The 15,882-nt window shown below is 29.5% G+C and overlaps 4 protein-coding genes across 4 annotated transcripts in view; 2 read left to right on the top strand and 2 right to left on the bottom strand.

Annotated features, from left to right (window-relative positions):
- LOC130673095 (uncharacterized) overlaps nucleotides 1-15,882 on the bottom strand; it is a 332,376-nt gene that overhangs the window by 48,572 nt on the left and 267,922 nt on the right. The window lies entirely within an intron of this gene.
- Nucleotides 1,435-6,256, top strand: LOC130673101 (transmembrane protease serine 11B-like). The gene is made up of 6 exons (XM_057478022.1): nucleotides 1,435-1,657; nucleotides 2,164-2,462; nucleotides 4,070-4,596; nucleotides 4,696-4,970; nucleotides 5,054-5,199; nucleotides 5,868-6,256. The coding sequence occupies exons 1-6, from the start codon at nucleotides 1,567-1,569 to the stop codon at nucleotides 6,018-6,020; spliced, it is 1,491 nt and encodes a 496-aa protein (XP_057334005.1). The 5' UTR covers nucleotides 1,435-1,566; the 3' UTR covers nucleotides 6,021-6,256.
- On the bottom strand, nucleotides 6,260-10,641 carry LOC130673097 (serine/threonine-protein kinase greatwall). The gene is made up of 3 exons (XM_057478016.1): nucleotides 10,365-10,641; nucleotides 6,859-8,596; nucleotides 6,260-6,398 (listed from the first exon to the last, which is right to left on the bottom strand). Exons 1-3 carry the CDS (start codon nucleotides 10,590-10,592, stop codon nucleotides 6,352-6,354), a joined length of 2,013 nt encoding a protein of 670 aa, XP_057333999.1. The 5' UTR covers nucleotides 10,593-10,641; the 3' UTR covers nucleotides 6,260-6,351.
- On the top strand, nucleotides 12,971-14,647 carry LOC130673102 (speckle-type POZ protein-like). Its single transcript, XM_057478023.1, has 2 exons — nucleotides 12,971-14,242; nucleotides 14,512-14,647. The coding sequence occupies exon 1, from the start codon at nucleotides 13,171-13,173 to the stop codon at nucleotides 14,221-14,223; it is 1,053 nt and encodes a 350-aa protein (XP_057334006.1). The 5' UTR covers nucleotides 12,971-13,170; the 3' UTR covers nucleotides 14,224-14,242; nucleotides 14,512-14,647.

The following is a 15,882-nucleotide window of genomic DNA, read 5'->3' as shown; positions in this document are numbered from 1 at the left end:
ACCCCTATCATCATCCACTTGTTTTTAAAAGTTAATGGTCTTTTTTTTTTTTTTTTAAATAGATAGCACATGATTTTCTTAGACATCACGCGAATCGACGTCAAGACAAGACAAGTCCTTTTGCAGACCCGAGGACATTAAATAAATCATGTACAGTCTGTTCAAACACTTTATCACAAACAAACTGTAATATTTTTTTATCTATAATACTTTAGACAAGCATTACTTTTCAATCAATCTGCCAAAATTTTTCTTGTTTTTTACAAATTTGATACTCTGTAAATTCATTTCATAAAATTTAATATTTCTTTAGTTATAGCTTTGCAGTCCAACAAAAATCTAAAGTATTGTTTTTTATGGACATTTTCCTTTTTTTTTTATATTTTGGACAATAACTTTTTAGTGGATAGTTTTATTGACTTTTTTGTAGATACCGTTTTTATAGAGAATTCAATGCTTTATAAATTTGATTTCTGCAAAATTCTCAAAAAAATTGATAGTTTTTGAGTTATGGCCATTTGATACAAAGGTAGAATTTATTCAAATTTTTTTTGAAAATTTGTTTTTTTTTTTTCTTTAAAAGTCACTTATTTTTTTATTATTAAAAACTTCGATTTTAATTCAAATGTAATTAATAGAATTTGAATAATTAATTTATTAATAAGAATTAATTGATTATTTTTTCCATATATTTTGAATGCTTATAACTTTTGGAAAAATAATTTTATTAATTTTATATTTAAAACTTTTGTACACAAACTTTTCATATAAATTGTTATTTTTTAAAATATAGTTATTTTAAGAATATGTATATCTATAAAAATTACAAAAAATGCTCATTATATTTTCCCATGAATTTTGAAACCCTATAACTTTTTAATAATCAACTTTATCAATTTTTATAATCAGACATTTTTTATAGGAAATTTAATTTCCTACGATTTAACTCCTTGTAAATTTTTCATAAAAACCAATAGTTTCATCAGAAAAGCCATTTGAAAAGTATATAAAATATAATACGCATAAGAAAGCTCATTATAATTTCCCAAACACTTAAAATCGCTCTAATTTCTTACTCAATAATTTATCAATATTTATGATCAGACTTTTTTTATAGAAAATTGAATTCTCTACAATTTAAATCCTCATCACTTTTCTACTAAAACCATTATTTTAACAGTTACAGGCATTTCAAGTATACATACAATGTTTTAAGTTAATAATCAACATTTTAAAATCTATTTTCCCACAAAGTTTAATGTCCTCCTCAAGGTTACAACATAAATTTTTTTACTCCAGAATTCTCAAACATTTTATTTTTTATTTTTAACAAAATAAATATAAAAGCGAAGGGTGGTAATAGATGATAGAGAATAATAATTTAAAAAGAAAAGGAGAAGGGTTAACCCGTTATAAAGAAGACGCGTTTGTTCGTAGACGGTTTAGTGTTATCCTGACTGTCTTTCCGACACAACCAAAACCCACATTTTTAATTCACTCCGTCTATTTATTTATATATATTTATATACAGTTTTTTTTTTATGTTCATACTTAAGTTTTGTGACAATGACCGTCAACATAAAAGTGACTGTTTTATTAATAACTATTAATTTTTTGTGTCATTGTTATTGTTTTGAAGACGCAATCGTCGTAGATGGTAATTAATCATATTAATTATTTTTTTTTTCTTAATTACTAGAATTAATTAATTAGTTATATTGTTTTTATGACTGACCTTGAACTATGAAAATGTTAATAGAAAATAAATAAAAAAAAAAAACAAGTAAATAAAAATTTCGTTTATATATTCATGTCGCATTTTCTAGCGTACCGATTTCACGTCTGCAATAATAATGTTCTAAATGTGTTTATTGAGGCTTTACATGTTCTTAAAACACGAAGAAAGCGTTCTAATGTCGTTTAAATGTCCACTTATTTTTTAAAATGTATCAGATGATTAAGAAAAAATTCCTCAGACAACAATTTTTTTCAAGTTCAAGTTTATTTAATAATCTAGATACTAATTTTATGACTTGGTCATATTTTTATTAGTAAAATTTGAACAATTTCACACTAAAATGGTCTACATTTTTATTTACGACCGATAGTTAACGCGCTGAGAATTTGAATATAAAACTAAATTGAATCGGTTTAAAATTTCAGTGTCATCGGAGCCGCGAACGGGGCAACGTTATTTAGATTGGACGGGAAAGAAACAACCGGGAGGACGTTGTTTGACGTCAAAAGGTGAAGTGGGAAACTGTACGACCTTCAAAGAATGTTATCCGTATTTTAAAATTCCTGATTTGGGTGCATTGGATGGATGGGTTCTAGGAGTTTATGATACCTGTAGTTATACACGTGATGACGGACGAATGGGTTTTGGTATTTGTTGTTCGGGAACTCCTTCAACGACACCAGTAATTACTTCTGAGGAATTGGTTCCTATTGAAGATCCTGAGGTAAGTCTGTTACAACATATTTAAACCTGTGTTTGGACTATTTAAGCTCTTATTTTAATTATTAAGACCCATGAATGATTATTATTGCCTACATTTTGATTGTTCATGTCAACATGGCAGGGTGCTGAGTATCCCTATCCAAAAGTTCCCATAAAATCCACTCAAATGATCAAAAACCGCATAGAAACCAACACAAGTCTATTAAATTCCATGTGGTTTCTGACTCATTTGAATAGATTCTATTCGAGTTTTTGGATAGGGATATGGTGGGAACAACCGAATTGACTGTGGCGTACACTATGGACAAAATAAGCGTTAAATCATTCTCTCGTTGTAAATTAATAAATAAAAACTATTAAAAAAAAGTAGTATACAAAATACTTGAAAGATATTTTTATAAATACGAATTTTTAAAATCATTGAGAATTTAAAAAAATAAATTAATATAAATCACTGCTATTTTTTAGTAAGTTCAGAAAAAGGTTTCAAAATTATGAGTATTTGAGCTCTACTGTTACTATGATTATTATTGTCATTATTGGCGGCTAACCTTATTCCATTCAAAATATAGTAAATTACACACCTAGGGAGGAAAGTAGGACATTCTGACCCGCGTGTGTAGTTGCCTACCCGAGTCAAAGGCGAGGGTGGCAAATGTACACGCGGGTCAGAATGTCCTACTTTCCTCCCTAGGTGTGTAATTTACTATATTCAACAAATAAAATTCAAAATTAAAGCGATCAATCGGAAAAAATTCGAATATAAACTTAACTATCACTGTTTACATTCTACGGTTGGTTTGATCACGTGTGAAAACTGATACAAAATTTCTATGCCTGTAGACCTAGATTTGTACCACACTTGTGATACTATTTTAATATGAGTGATGCACTGATCTGCATATTAACTATCCAAGATCCAGTTAGTACAGAGATCAGCGCAGTAATGATATCATTTTAGCATCACCATTTTTTTCTGTGTTGATATCAACAGTATCTCGAAAGATGCTTGTGCATGGTTTGTTCACAATATTGTTAACATTATCACTCACAATATTGACTGAAATTTTGGTTAAAAGATTTGAAATAGATTCCTGTTCAAGTCGATTAGAATTCTGCATCAAAAACTTGCAATTATTATTTTTTAAAAAGATTTCATTTCTATTGCTTCAAGTATTTGGTAAAATACTCTGCTCAAGCAACATCAATAATACGATTGCTATTAGGAAATTTAAATCATTCTAGATTAAGAGGGGTCTGAACTTTTTTCTTTATCACACTCAAGTCGACGAACGGTACTATCCCTGTTGTACTTGCACAGTAAATGGAAACTTTGTCCACGTTTTTCTCTTAAACAAATAAATATATTTCAAAAATCAAAACGTAGACTGCTATTTTATAAAGTAATGCATCACTCGTTCTTAGTTTTGCGTTTAGAGGATTCGTTTGAGAGTGAAGCTTGGACAAAAATTACTATAGACCCTCCCTAAGTCTTTGAAGATTTCGTATTGACTATTTAAGCCTAAATAAAAACTAACTAAGACCTTTTAGCCAACCCCAAGACTATATGAACCATAACCGGATAAATTTATACCCTTATTATTCCAGGAATACGAATCAAATGAAAAACCAGCAAAACCTATAGGCCTAGCACCTAAACCACCACTAGGATCATGGCCTCCTCCATTACCAACTCATTCACCAGATAACACAATCCCTCCACTGCCTACCCATGCATCATCTCCATCCTCTTCCTCAAAACCGACGACCTCAGGATCAGAGCGACCATTATCCGACGAGCATTCAACGACTTCCAAGCCCCCAGTCAGTTCAATGACGAGCAAAAAACCAAGTTCAACAACCTGGCCGACTAAAAAACCCGGCTGGTGGCCGGGTGCCACGACAACGAAACCTATAACTACCAGCACAACCACCGGGTCAACAATTGTTAGCTCTGGTGATTGTGGAGCCAAGAATGGTGATCAGGAACAAGACAAAAGAATTGTCGGTGGTCATAATGCTGATCCCGGTGAGTGGCCTTGGATTGCCGCACTTTTCAATGCTGGAAGACAGGTTTGCGGTGGATCACTCATCAGTAATAGGCATATACTTACTGCCGCCCATTGTGTTGCTCAGTAAGATTTACTGTTATTGTTATTGTTATTGCTAACGATAAATTCTTTAATTTTATGGAATTCCAGCCTTTTAAAATGTCTTTTTTTTTTTTTTTTAAGTATGAATTCTTGGGACGTAGCAAGACTTACAGTAAGATTGGGCGACTACAATATAAAGACAAACACGGAAATCCGTCACGTAGAGAGACGTGTCAAAAGAGTTGTAAGACATAAAGGCTTTGATGCTAGGACATTGTATAATGACGTCGCTCTATTGACTTTGAATGAGCCAGTTGAATTTTCAGAGCTAATTAGGCCAATTTGTTTGCCAACTGGGTCACAGTTGTACAATGGCAAAGTTGCGACTGTTATTGGATGGGGATCTTTACGCGAAAGTATGTTGTGTTATTTTTTATTATTGTTATTATTGATATTGTTGTTGTTGTTGTTGTAAATTTTTTTTTTATTTATTTTTTAGGCGGACCACAACCAGCAGTGCTGCAGGAAGTCGCTATTCCTGTGTGGTCTAATGCTGAATGTAAAGTGAAATACGGCGGCGCGGCGCCTGGTGGTATTGTTGATAGTTTCCTATGTGCTGGGCGAGCTGCTAAAGATTCTTGCTCGGTATGATTTATTCGTCATTTTAAAAACTAAAAGAGAGTGGGAAATATTATTTCCTTTGGATAGAGTACCCACAACACTATGTTTTGAAAAAAAAATTGTTTTCGCATTTTTTCACTCGAGAACCGTTTATAAAATACCTCACGCAAAATTTTATCTTTTTAGACCCCCTTCGTCACATTTCTTGCGACACCCCCCCCCCTCCCCTGTACATAATATATGGCAATTAATAGTAAAAAAATTTCTATATTTTTAAATATTTTCAATGATAAAAATTTAATTTTAAAAAACCGAGAAAAATTTGCAAAATTGTTTAATGCGCTGCGAACGTCACGATTTTTTAGCCCCTCGACCCCCCTTGTCAAATCTTGCCACAGTATGCGACCCCCCATAAGTGCGAACCTATTTTATGAACGGCTCCTTAAAATGTGTAGACAATCAGACTTCCTCTCGAAAAAGTCATCACAAACTGATATTTTAATGAGAAAATTTTTCAGAATTTTGAAAATTAAAAAAAAATCGAAATTCAAAACTCTGTTTTTGTATTTTTTTCTCTTTGGACGTGAAAATAATGTTTCGTTTTTTTGGAAAAATTGAAATTTTTTTTTTTTTTAAATAAATTCAGAAGTTAAATTTTTAAATGTATATATATTTATATATTTTATTTTCAGGGTGACAGTGGTGGCCCACTGATGGTAAATGACGGCAGATGGACACAAGTAGGAATAGTGAGTTGGGGTATTGGCTGTGGAAAAGGCCAATTTCCTGGAGTTTATACACGAGTTACTCATTTCCTACCTTGGATTTATAAAAATCTTAAATGAATAAATCTCTATATATATTCAAAAAAATAAAATAGTGAAAATTAAATGAGCGTCCCTTGTTTATCAACGCAATAGAAGACTGGGCATTTAAATTTAAATTAGACAATTATTCATATTTAATTATAAATATATATATGTTTATCTTTTTTATATAAAACAAAAATGTGTATCAGTTTATCAGTACAATAATATTTGTATTATTAAAATTAATTATATTATTATTGTTAGTATTATTATTATTTTACATATAATTGATTTAAAAAATAAGGTTTATTACCAGAAATTTATTTAATAATATACAATGCTGAAACCCTTGGCCTTATAATTCCTTTTAATTTTCACAGCTACTGACATTAAGATGCTGCATTATATTTCGAGCTAAAAAATAAATATCAAATTTTAATATATTACTTAATTTTCTTTTCAATGAGTACCTACATGACTATATTGAAATTAAAAAAATTTTTTCAAATTTCAAAAATGTTTTTTTTCTCATTGAAAATTTACATTCGTATCGTATAAAAAAAGTTAAGAATTAAATTCCCTCAGGAAAGAATACCAACATCGATATATTTTGATAAAACATGTTTCTTTTTAATTTTCAAAATTTGAAAAAATTAATTTTTATCAAAATTGACATTAGAATGATATAAACTATTGAATTTCTTCTGAAAAAAGTACCAACACCACCATATTACAATAATAAAATTTTTTTTTTGAAATTTTCAAAAATCAAAATTTTTTTATTATAAATTGATATCAGCATCATGTAAAAAATTGAATGCCCTATCGTTAGAGTATCCACAAGGTAAATAAAAAAAAAAATAAATAAACCAACCTTGAAAATAGCAAGTATCCCAATTATCATCAGGCTTGGGTACAAAAGGCGGGACAGCTTCCGCTGGAGTATCCCACGGAAACTCTTTAAAAAATTCCATTTTCCTGACATCTTTGGCCATCGGTCTTTCATTTTGATCCAGCGTCAGCAGTCTATCAATAGCCTCAATAGCTTTTTTCGACAAAACTTCATCTCCTTCAGGCCAAGGAATATCTCTCGCCAGTATATTCTCAAACACCTTCTGCGGAGTTTCATCATTAAACGGTGGAATGCCTGTGCAAAATTCATACAAACAAACTCCAAGTGCCCACCAATCAACAGCAGCACCGTGTCCCTGTTTAAGCAACAATTCAGGCGCCAAATAATCCGGCGTTCCCAGTATCCTATTATCTGACTTATCACCCCTTCGTACACTCTTGGGAGTCCTGTAGGGGGTGAAATTAACGTCATTTGAATTACTAGCAGGTGTTTTTATCGGAGAAATTGCACGTGGCGATTTCTCGCTATCAGTCGAGGGAATTTCAAATCTCATTTCCTTTTTTTCGCCTCCAGCTTTAAGTCCTTGCCTTGATGACGATACCGGCGTAGAAAAAGCAACTCTTGTACTTTCAGCTGTACATACTTCCGGTTTTTCAACAATTGGTCTTAAAATTTCTCCGCTAAAACTCGGCGTCCGTGAATTTAAAACCCCTCTATTGGGTCTTTTGGGAGTTGAATTAGCATCCAAACCCATTAAATAAATTTCTCTTGTAAGTCCAGTTGATGATGATCCTCTTTTACGTTTAGTTCCTTTTGAAAATGATGACATAAAAGCATTCAGTGGACTATTTGTATTTGAATTATTTCGCCGCGAGTTAATTAAATCAGTTTCTGTGTGTGGGCTCTCAGTCTCGCCTCTACTTGATGTCAATTGACTGTTGGCAAATCGTTTTGATGATTCCGCAGTATGATAACTACTGCCGCCACTGGGAGCATCAAAGACTTCGTCGTGATCAAAGTCAATGTCATCCGCAGATTGGAACGGATCGATTCCCGATAAATGGCTTGAATCAGCGCAAGCTGAAGCTTTATGAAGAACTGACAGCAGATTTTGTGATACCGAAGTCTCATTTTCGGTGATGGATCCATCAAGATCAATTGAAGATCGCCCGGAACCAAACGACAGATGTGACGTTAGAGATAATAATTGTCCGGGAGTTCGTGTGCAGAGATTGAAGGCAGTCGGGGTGTGATTGACTAGATCAGAAATTTCAAGATCACGATGGAAGGCATTGATGCGACTGAGTCCGAAATCGGTTAATTTTACGTGGCCCTCGCGAGAGAGAAGCATATTGTCGGGTTTTAAATCTCGGTGGGTGATACCGTGGGAATGGAGATACTCAAGGGCGAGACAGACTTCCGCGGTATAGAAAGCGGCCATTGATTCGTCCATGTAACCGACATTACCCAAGAAACTCTTGAGATCACCGCCGACCATATACTCCATTACGAGATAAATGCAGCTGTGGGACTGCAGGGAATAAAACAGTTGGACGCAGTAGGGACTGTGGGTGATAGCGAGAGCGTTTCGCTCTATCACCACTTGAGACGCCATGTTCTTGTGAATCATTTCATTTTTTTTCATTACTTTTATTGCGTACACTTGGTCTGGGTTTGTTTTCTTGAAGCCGAGAAAGACTTTGCCAAAGGCTCCGCGGCTTATTGGCTTCACTATTTTGAAATCATGTATCTCTGGAACCTGAGGTTTAAAAAGAAAATTAATAAGCGATGGTAGATTTTATTATCGAGTTACAAAACTGCTAGATTAATTTTTTGTCGTTCGATGCGAATTTTTAGATATTGCGAAAGTAGAAAATTATTTTTACTAAAATGAACGTGACATTTGAATAGCTGACGAAATTTTGCGTAAAATGAGTACCGACAACGATATATTTGAGTGAGATGATTAAAAAAAATTTTTGATAATAATGGTAGTAATTTTTTCAATTTTACATTTTGAAAAAAAATATTTTGATGTGGGTACTCAAATGACAGGTAATTTTACAACGAATTGAACTTTGATAATTATTTAGAGTTAAAATCAAAATATATTATTATTGTTTGTCACAAACGTGGCAAATGAGTACTTAAACAAACGGAAATATTATCCGAAATTCAATTATGAACTTTATTTAATGAATTAAAAAAGAGGATATTTTTGTGATTTTTTTTTTTTTTAGAGTACCTTCTTTATTAAAATTCTTAAAATTTGTGACATTATTAAGCATCATTCCAAGAATATTCTGCTAAATTTTCATGAAATAATATTGAAAAATAAGTGAGTGGTATTAAAGAGAACCGAGTCACCTCAAAAAAAAAGTCTCCGTGCCGTAGGCAGGATAACTCATGACTGCCTCATCTGAAATTAAAAAACCGAAAAGATTTTTTTAATGTATAAGTTTATCTTGGATTTGAACGACGGAATAAACAAAATATTCATTTATGAATTTTCGATAAAGCTGCAATCAAAAAACTCTGATTTTTGCCAAAAATTTTTTCTTTTGTTTAATTAAAAAATACATAGCTATTGAAAAAAAAAAAATCTTTCGTTCAGATCTAAGATAAACTTATGTACTAAAGAAATCTTTTTGGTTTTTTGATATCACATGAAGCAGTTATGAGTTATCCTGTCTACGGCACAGAGACTTTTTCTTGAGGTGACTCGGTTCTCCCCACTACAACTGACTGGTTTTTCAATATTTTTTTATTAAAATTTAGCAGAATATTCTCGGAATGATGCTAAATAATGTCACAAATTTTAAGAATTTTAGTAACGAAGGTACTCTAAAAAAAAAAATCACAAAAATATAATTTTTTTATGATAGTAAAGTTAGCAGACGTTTGAAATTAAAAAAAAATTTTTTTAACAGATAAATAATGAAAAAAAAAATATTTCTCAAAAAATGCACATGTCGGAAATTTTATAAACTATACGTGCAATTTTTCAAAGTATTTTTTTAATATTTATTTTTTTATTAGAAAAAATCAAAAAATTTTTAAATGTCTGCTAACTTTAATGTCATCTTTCTTTTGTACCCCATACCTCTTTTCCCCTTAATTTTTAAAAAAATTTTTTATTATTCTAATTAAAAACAAAAAAGAAAATTAACGTATCGATATGGATACTGAAACAAACAGAAAAATTTTTCAATGTTTTTCACATCACAAAATTAATCCCTATTTTGTAACTCATAAAATATTTATGATACTAAAATCAGCCAACGTCAAATACTTTTTCGATTTTTTAAAAAATGATAAATTAAAAAAAATGTATTTTTAAAAAAATTTAACTTATAGCTTTGTTAATTTTCTACATATGCATATTTTTGGTTTTTTTTTTTTCTTTTTTTCATTGATTTGTTGAAAAAATCCAAAAATTGTTGATCGTCTTCTAACTTCAGGATCATAAATATTAAACAATTTAAAAACTTGATAAATAAAATGAAATATTAAGTAAAAATAATTACCTTAGTAGATCTATTGACAATTTTCGAAATTGTATTGAATATAGAATTATTACCATTTCTACTCCCATTTTGTACAGGAGTTTTTTCTCCAGAATTTCCCTCCATTATATTGCTATCATTATTTTCCTTACCCACGTGATTATTTAACGTTCTCTTAACATCAATCCCATTTAAACCATCCTCCACATTAATTTTTTTATTCAATAAATTATCTCCCAACTGTGCCATTTTGCAAAAAATACTCACAGTATAAATTTTTAAAAAATCACTTCACATATAAATACTTTTTTAAAAATAAAAACCGTTAAAATAAATAATTTTTTATCAAATCACAAATCAAGTCACGAATAATCATTTGAATAAATTAATTTTATGAATTCCAAATGATTTTAATTAATTAATAACCTCCAAAATTTATAGCGTCATATTTGTATTCAAGTATAAGTATATATAAATATATACATATATAGATATAGAGACGCTTACGTAGTGTTGCATTGAAATTAAAAAATTATTGCAGCTGTCGATTTATAACAACAGCTGTTGTTTTGTTTCTCTTTCTATGCTCCAAAGTTACAAACTTGCGCATGCGTTTAATCAAATTTTCAAATTCCGCGCGAGATGGCGCTGTGCGGAGTAAACAATTGACAGTTGCCGCCATAAAAATTTTAATAATCACAATAATAATAAAATAATTTACTCACCCAAATGACAATCTAGTAAATACTCAAATAATTAAAATAAAATTAATTCAAAAAATATCTTAACTTTTAATTTAAAAAATTTTTTGTTTACGATTTAATTTTTTTATGATTGTAAATGTAGTAGACATACGAGAGTTTTTTAATTACATTTAAAAATATTAAATAATTAAAAATATAAAATTAAAAAAAATACATGTACCAAATGTTGAATTTTTTAAACATGCGTTTTTTAAATTTTTATTTTATAATCATTTTAATTTATTATTTCAAATTTTAAAAAATTGTCAGATGTCCGCTAACTTTACTGTCATAATTTTTTGGTAAAAAAAAGATTTTATAAAAATTACACAAATTTTCTGATACTGAAATTAAGTCATTCAAAAATTTTTTTCATTTTGAATAAATAAATCAAATTTAAAACGAAGTAAAAAACTTTAAAAACTGTTCTTTTGTGGATATTCAAAATTTTTGTTTGTGATTTAAAGTAACTTGTTCATAAAAACATTGAAATAGATGTCTTGTTTACACTGACACTGATCATTCACAATTAACACTATTTAATTATCACTAATTACATACTAAATATTTTTTTAATTAAAACCAATGATAAATTTAATTTAATTGGGATAATAAGTAAATAACCATTTAGAACCTGCTTAGAAAGAAAGTCTTCACTCGCTAGCGTTTGTTTTTTTAACTGGTCTTCTGTATATCTGATAGAAAATTCAAAAACTGCACGGTCGGTAATGACGAGTCAATTATATGGGTGCATTCCGGAGCTGCGAGCAGCTGTAGCGTATATTTGAAAAATAAATTATAAGAAATTGGAGAAAATTTTAAATCGTATATCAAAATAAAATGGTGACAGAATATAATAGAAAAATATTTAACAAACTAGAAAAAAAAAAAAAAAAACACGCAAGTGTTGGAACGAACCTTGGTGGAGAAATAATATGCAGAAGGGTGTCCTAATACATTTGGAGATTTAAGTTAAATTGCTCCAAGTGCATTGCAGCTAAAAAACGTCACTTAACTGCTATTTCCCACCAGACGATGCCAGATGATTTTGCTCAGGAACTTGGAAGTTATTAGCATCAGCAATTCGCAACACTTTACACTAGCACTGAACACTTAACACTCAATGACACCATAGACACTTTGCACAATTTAAATCTTACAAACACTGCATATTTTAATTACACAATGACTATGAGCAATAAATTTTATAGATAATTCCGCGAATTAACTTGTGTTTCAATTTAAACGTAAAGAAAGACTTAGACGCTACTATTGCCGTTGTCGATGATACTGACTGCCGCTATTGGACCGTCAGTTGATACCAAGCAATCGATATTGCAATTATTCGACCGCCCCCACTTTAACAAAAATATGAACGTTGAATACAGTGACACGCAGTGGCGCCAACTTGGCGCGAAATTTTAAAATTAAAATTAAATAATTTCATTAAAATTTATTTGTGTCAATAATTGGGGATTCTACGGTTTCCGTGGCGCCGCTAAATGACCAGGAATCCTTGTAAAACTCGACGAATTAAGACTTTCTAAAAGAATAAAATTTTTTGATATCTTGCTTAGTTTTTGAGAAAAATGGATTTCGAGAAAAATGCGATTTTTTCAAAAAAGTAAAATATTTAATAGATTTTAATATCTTTAATTTTTTTGTATTTTTTTTTCCGGAAAGTGCGTTTAAAGATGAAAATTTCAAAAAAAAAAAACGTCTGAATTAGTCCATTTTTGAAGAAGTTATGGCTATTTGAACAAAAAGTCTTATTTCCACGAGTTCCACTAGAATTCGCGATCATTTGGTGGCGCCACGGAAACCGTAGACTTCCCCCAAACTTTTTTTGTCTTTTCACATTTATTAACACATTAACAGATGACGTTATAGGTACGTTTTAAAAGTGTGTACGCAACTAGAAGAATACCAAGAATTGAAACTTGATATCTTGACTGAGTTCTTCATTACTCATTTACTGTTTGATATGATATAGTTATAAACTAGCGTTATCACTAATTACGAACGTAAATGAATATTAAATACTGAAAATAAAAGTAATAACTTTGTGTTTTATTGTTGAAAAAATGGAAGTTGAGGGTCATACACGATTCCCCAAACATGAGGTTTCATTTCAATGGAAATTAGACGGATTAATGGGATTAATGGAAGCTGCTAGTTTTGATAAACTTGACAAAACACTTAAATCGCCACAATTTTCAGCACGATCACAGTTGAATCTTAAATGGCGTCTAGAGCTACAATTACTAAATCACGATCAAACAGATAACAAAGGATGGGCTAAAATAGGATTACGTTTGGATGATGGAACAAGCGAAGTAAGAGCAGAAGTTACGTTTTTTATGTTGAATAGTAAAAAAGAAAGAGTGTTTGTTCTACCACCATTCTGCAGAACCTGTAAAGTTAGTAAATGTTGGGCATACGATTGTTTTTTTGAAATAGACAAATTGTTAAAAAATAAAGATGAATACTTGTCTGACAACATGGTAACGATATGCGTTGATCTTGTGATATATGACAATGAAACGTCAAGTTTGATTGAAAATGAATTTAAATTTTCAAAACGTCGAATTGTTGATGATCTTGAAGAACTTTTTGACAGTAAACTAAAGAGTGATGTAGTCTTGATAGTGGGCGATAAAAAAATAAAAGCTCATAAAAGTATTTTGATAGCACGTTCTCCTGTACTTGCTGCAATGTTTATGCATAATACAGTTGAAAATAAAAACAATGAAATAAATATTATCGATATAAAAGCTGAAATAATTGAAAAAATGATCAAGTTCATTTACACAGATAAAGTTGAAAATATTGATGATGATGCTGAATATTTATTGGAAGCGGCTGACAAATATCAAGTGCAAATGCTGAAAGAATTGTGTGAAAAGTCACTTAGTAAGTCAGTGACTACTGAAAATGCTGTAAAAATTATGATTTTAGCAGATCGCCATAATGCTAAGCAGTTACTGGAATTTGTTAACAATTTTATAGTTACTAATGCCAAAGCTGTGATTAAAACAAACGATTACAAGTTGATGGAAAAATCAAATTTTCATTTATTATCAACGTTATTCGAAAAAATCGTTGATTTGACAAAATTATCTGATAGCAAATCTTAAATTATTGATAAGACAACTGGTATATATTCATCTTTTTTTATGATATTATTTTGCGTTATTATTTTTATTATGAATATGAATGTAGCAGACACGAGACAATTTATAAATTTGAAATAAAGAAATTGAAAAAAATACATATTTTTCTGAACATGCATTTTTAAAATTTTTACTCAATTATATTTTACTTCTTTCATTATAAAATTTAAAAAACTGTCAATTGTTTGCTACATTTACACTTATATTTTTATTTATAATTATTAAAATTTTAATTATTTTTATTTTTTTTAGGGAAAAACATGATAGCAATTAATTAATGATGTGAGAAGATTTAAATCCGAAATTCTGCTTATTCTAAAATTAATTTTCTCTTGATGATTTTCATTACACAGTTAAATACCTTATGCCCTTTTTTTGTACTTTGATATTCTTCATATTTCAATAATTATTAAATCTATGATATTAATAAGTATTTATAATAATAATATTTTCATATATCAATATATCAATGGTTGGTTATAAATAAGTTATTTAACAACGATAATTTGCATTGAAAATTTCCAAAAAAATAACAAAAATGATTATTATTATTTGAAACGATTTGATTTTTAATTTTTAAATTTATTTTGAAAATTTTATTATAATGATACTTGAAATAGCAGACCTCAATAATTTTTTGGTTCTTATAATAAAATTGCATATTATTAGAACAAAAATTTAGAAATTTTGCTCGCAAATATTTCAAAAAATTCTTCGTATACAATTTAAAAAATTTACTTTTATAGTAACATTGAGTTCGTTAAATGACTGTGAATGTAGCAGACGTCAGACAAATTTAAAATTATAATTTAATAGAGTAAATAATTAATAAGATAAAATTTTTTAAAAATGTGCATTTAAAAAATTTAAAAATAAATAAGTGCATATTTTATAAATATTCTTTTTTAAATTATTTACTCTATTTATTTATAATTTTAAATTTGATGTCTGCTACATTCACACTCGTGTTCGTTGATGTGAAAATAACAAAATCATCAGCTGTCTGCTGATTTCACTCGTCTATTTTTCATTTAAGTGAAATTCTTTTTAATATTTTTATTTTATTATTTATCGTTCTAAATAAATTCCAAAAATACTTGGACGGCTAACTTCAGTATCATTAAACATGAGCGCCAAGCGTCACCATGAGGCAGCACCTAAAAAAAAGGGATAGAAAAGTAAATTTTGTTCGTGGTAGATTTGAATTTCTATGCTCCATAGATACAAACTTGCGCTTGCGACAGATCCAATTTTAAAATTCCGCGCGAGATAGCAGTAAACAATTTACAGTTGCCGCCATAAAAATTTTAATAATCACAATAATAATAAAACAATTTACTTACTTTAACGACAGTCACAAATTTTAAAAAAATGTCAGATGTCCGCTAATTTTTGTTTACGATTTAATTTTTTTATGATTGTAAATGTAGCAGACATACGAGAGTTTTTTAATTACATATAAAAATATTAAATAATTAAAAATATAAAATTTGAAAAAATACATGTACTAAATTTTGAATTTTCTAAACATGCGTTTTTTAAATTGTTATTTTATAATCATTTTAATTTATTATTTCAAATTTAAAAAAATTGTCAGATGTCCGCTAACTTTACTATCATAAT

Source organism: Microplitis mediator, chromosome 8 (genome assembly GCF_029852145.1).
Source record: "Microplitis mediator isolate UGA2020A chromosome 8, iyMicMedi2.1, whole genome shotgun sequence".
Classification (NCBI taxonomy): Eukaryota; Metazoa; Arthropoda; class Insecta; order Hymenoptera; family Braconidae; genus Microplitis; species Microplitis mediator.
Note: the sequence above shows the minus strand (reverse complement) of the source record. Positions and strands in the feature narration are given on the sequence as shown.

Excerpts from the sequence above, each read along its gene's own strand:
- LOC130673101 (XM_057478022.1), top strand. The coding sequence starts at position 1,567 with ATGACCGTCAACATAAAAGTGACTGTTTTATTAATAACTATTAATTTT. Across the intron at positions 1,658-2,163 it reads AGACGCAATCGTCGTAGATG|TGTCATCGGAGCCGCGAACG; the intron begins GTAATTAATCAT and ends TTAAAATTTCAG. Across the intron at positions 5,200-5,867 it reads CTGCTAAAGATTCTTGCTCG|GGTGACAGTGGTGGCCCACT; the intron begins GTATGATTTATT and ends TTTTATTTTCAG.
- LOC130673097 (XM_057478016.1), bottom strand. The coding sequence starts at position 10,592 with ATGGCACAGTTGGGAGATAATTTATTGAATAAAAAAATTAATGTGGAG. Across the intron at positions 8,597-10,364 it reads TTGTCAATAGATCTACTAAG|GTTCCAGAGATACATGATTT; the intron begins GTAATTATTTTT and ends TTTAAACCTCAG. Across the intron at positions 6,399-6,858 it reads GGATACTTGCTATTTTCAAG|CTCGAAATATAATGCAGCAT; the intron begins GTTGGTTTATTT and ends TTTATTTTTTAG.
- LOC130673102 (XM_057478023.1), top strand. The coding sequence starts at position 13,171 with ATGGAAGTTGAGGGTCATACACGATTCCCCAAACATGAGGTTTCATTT.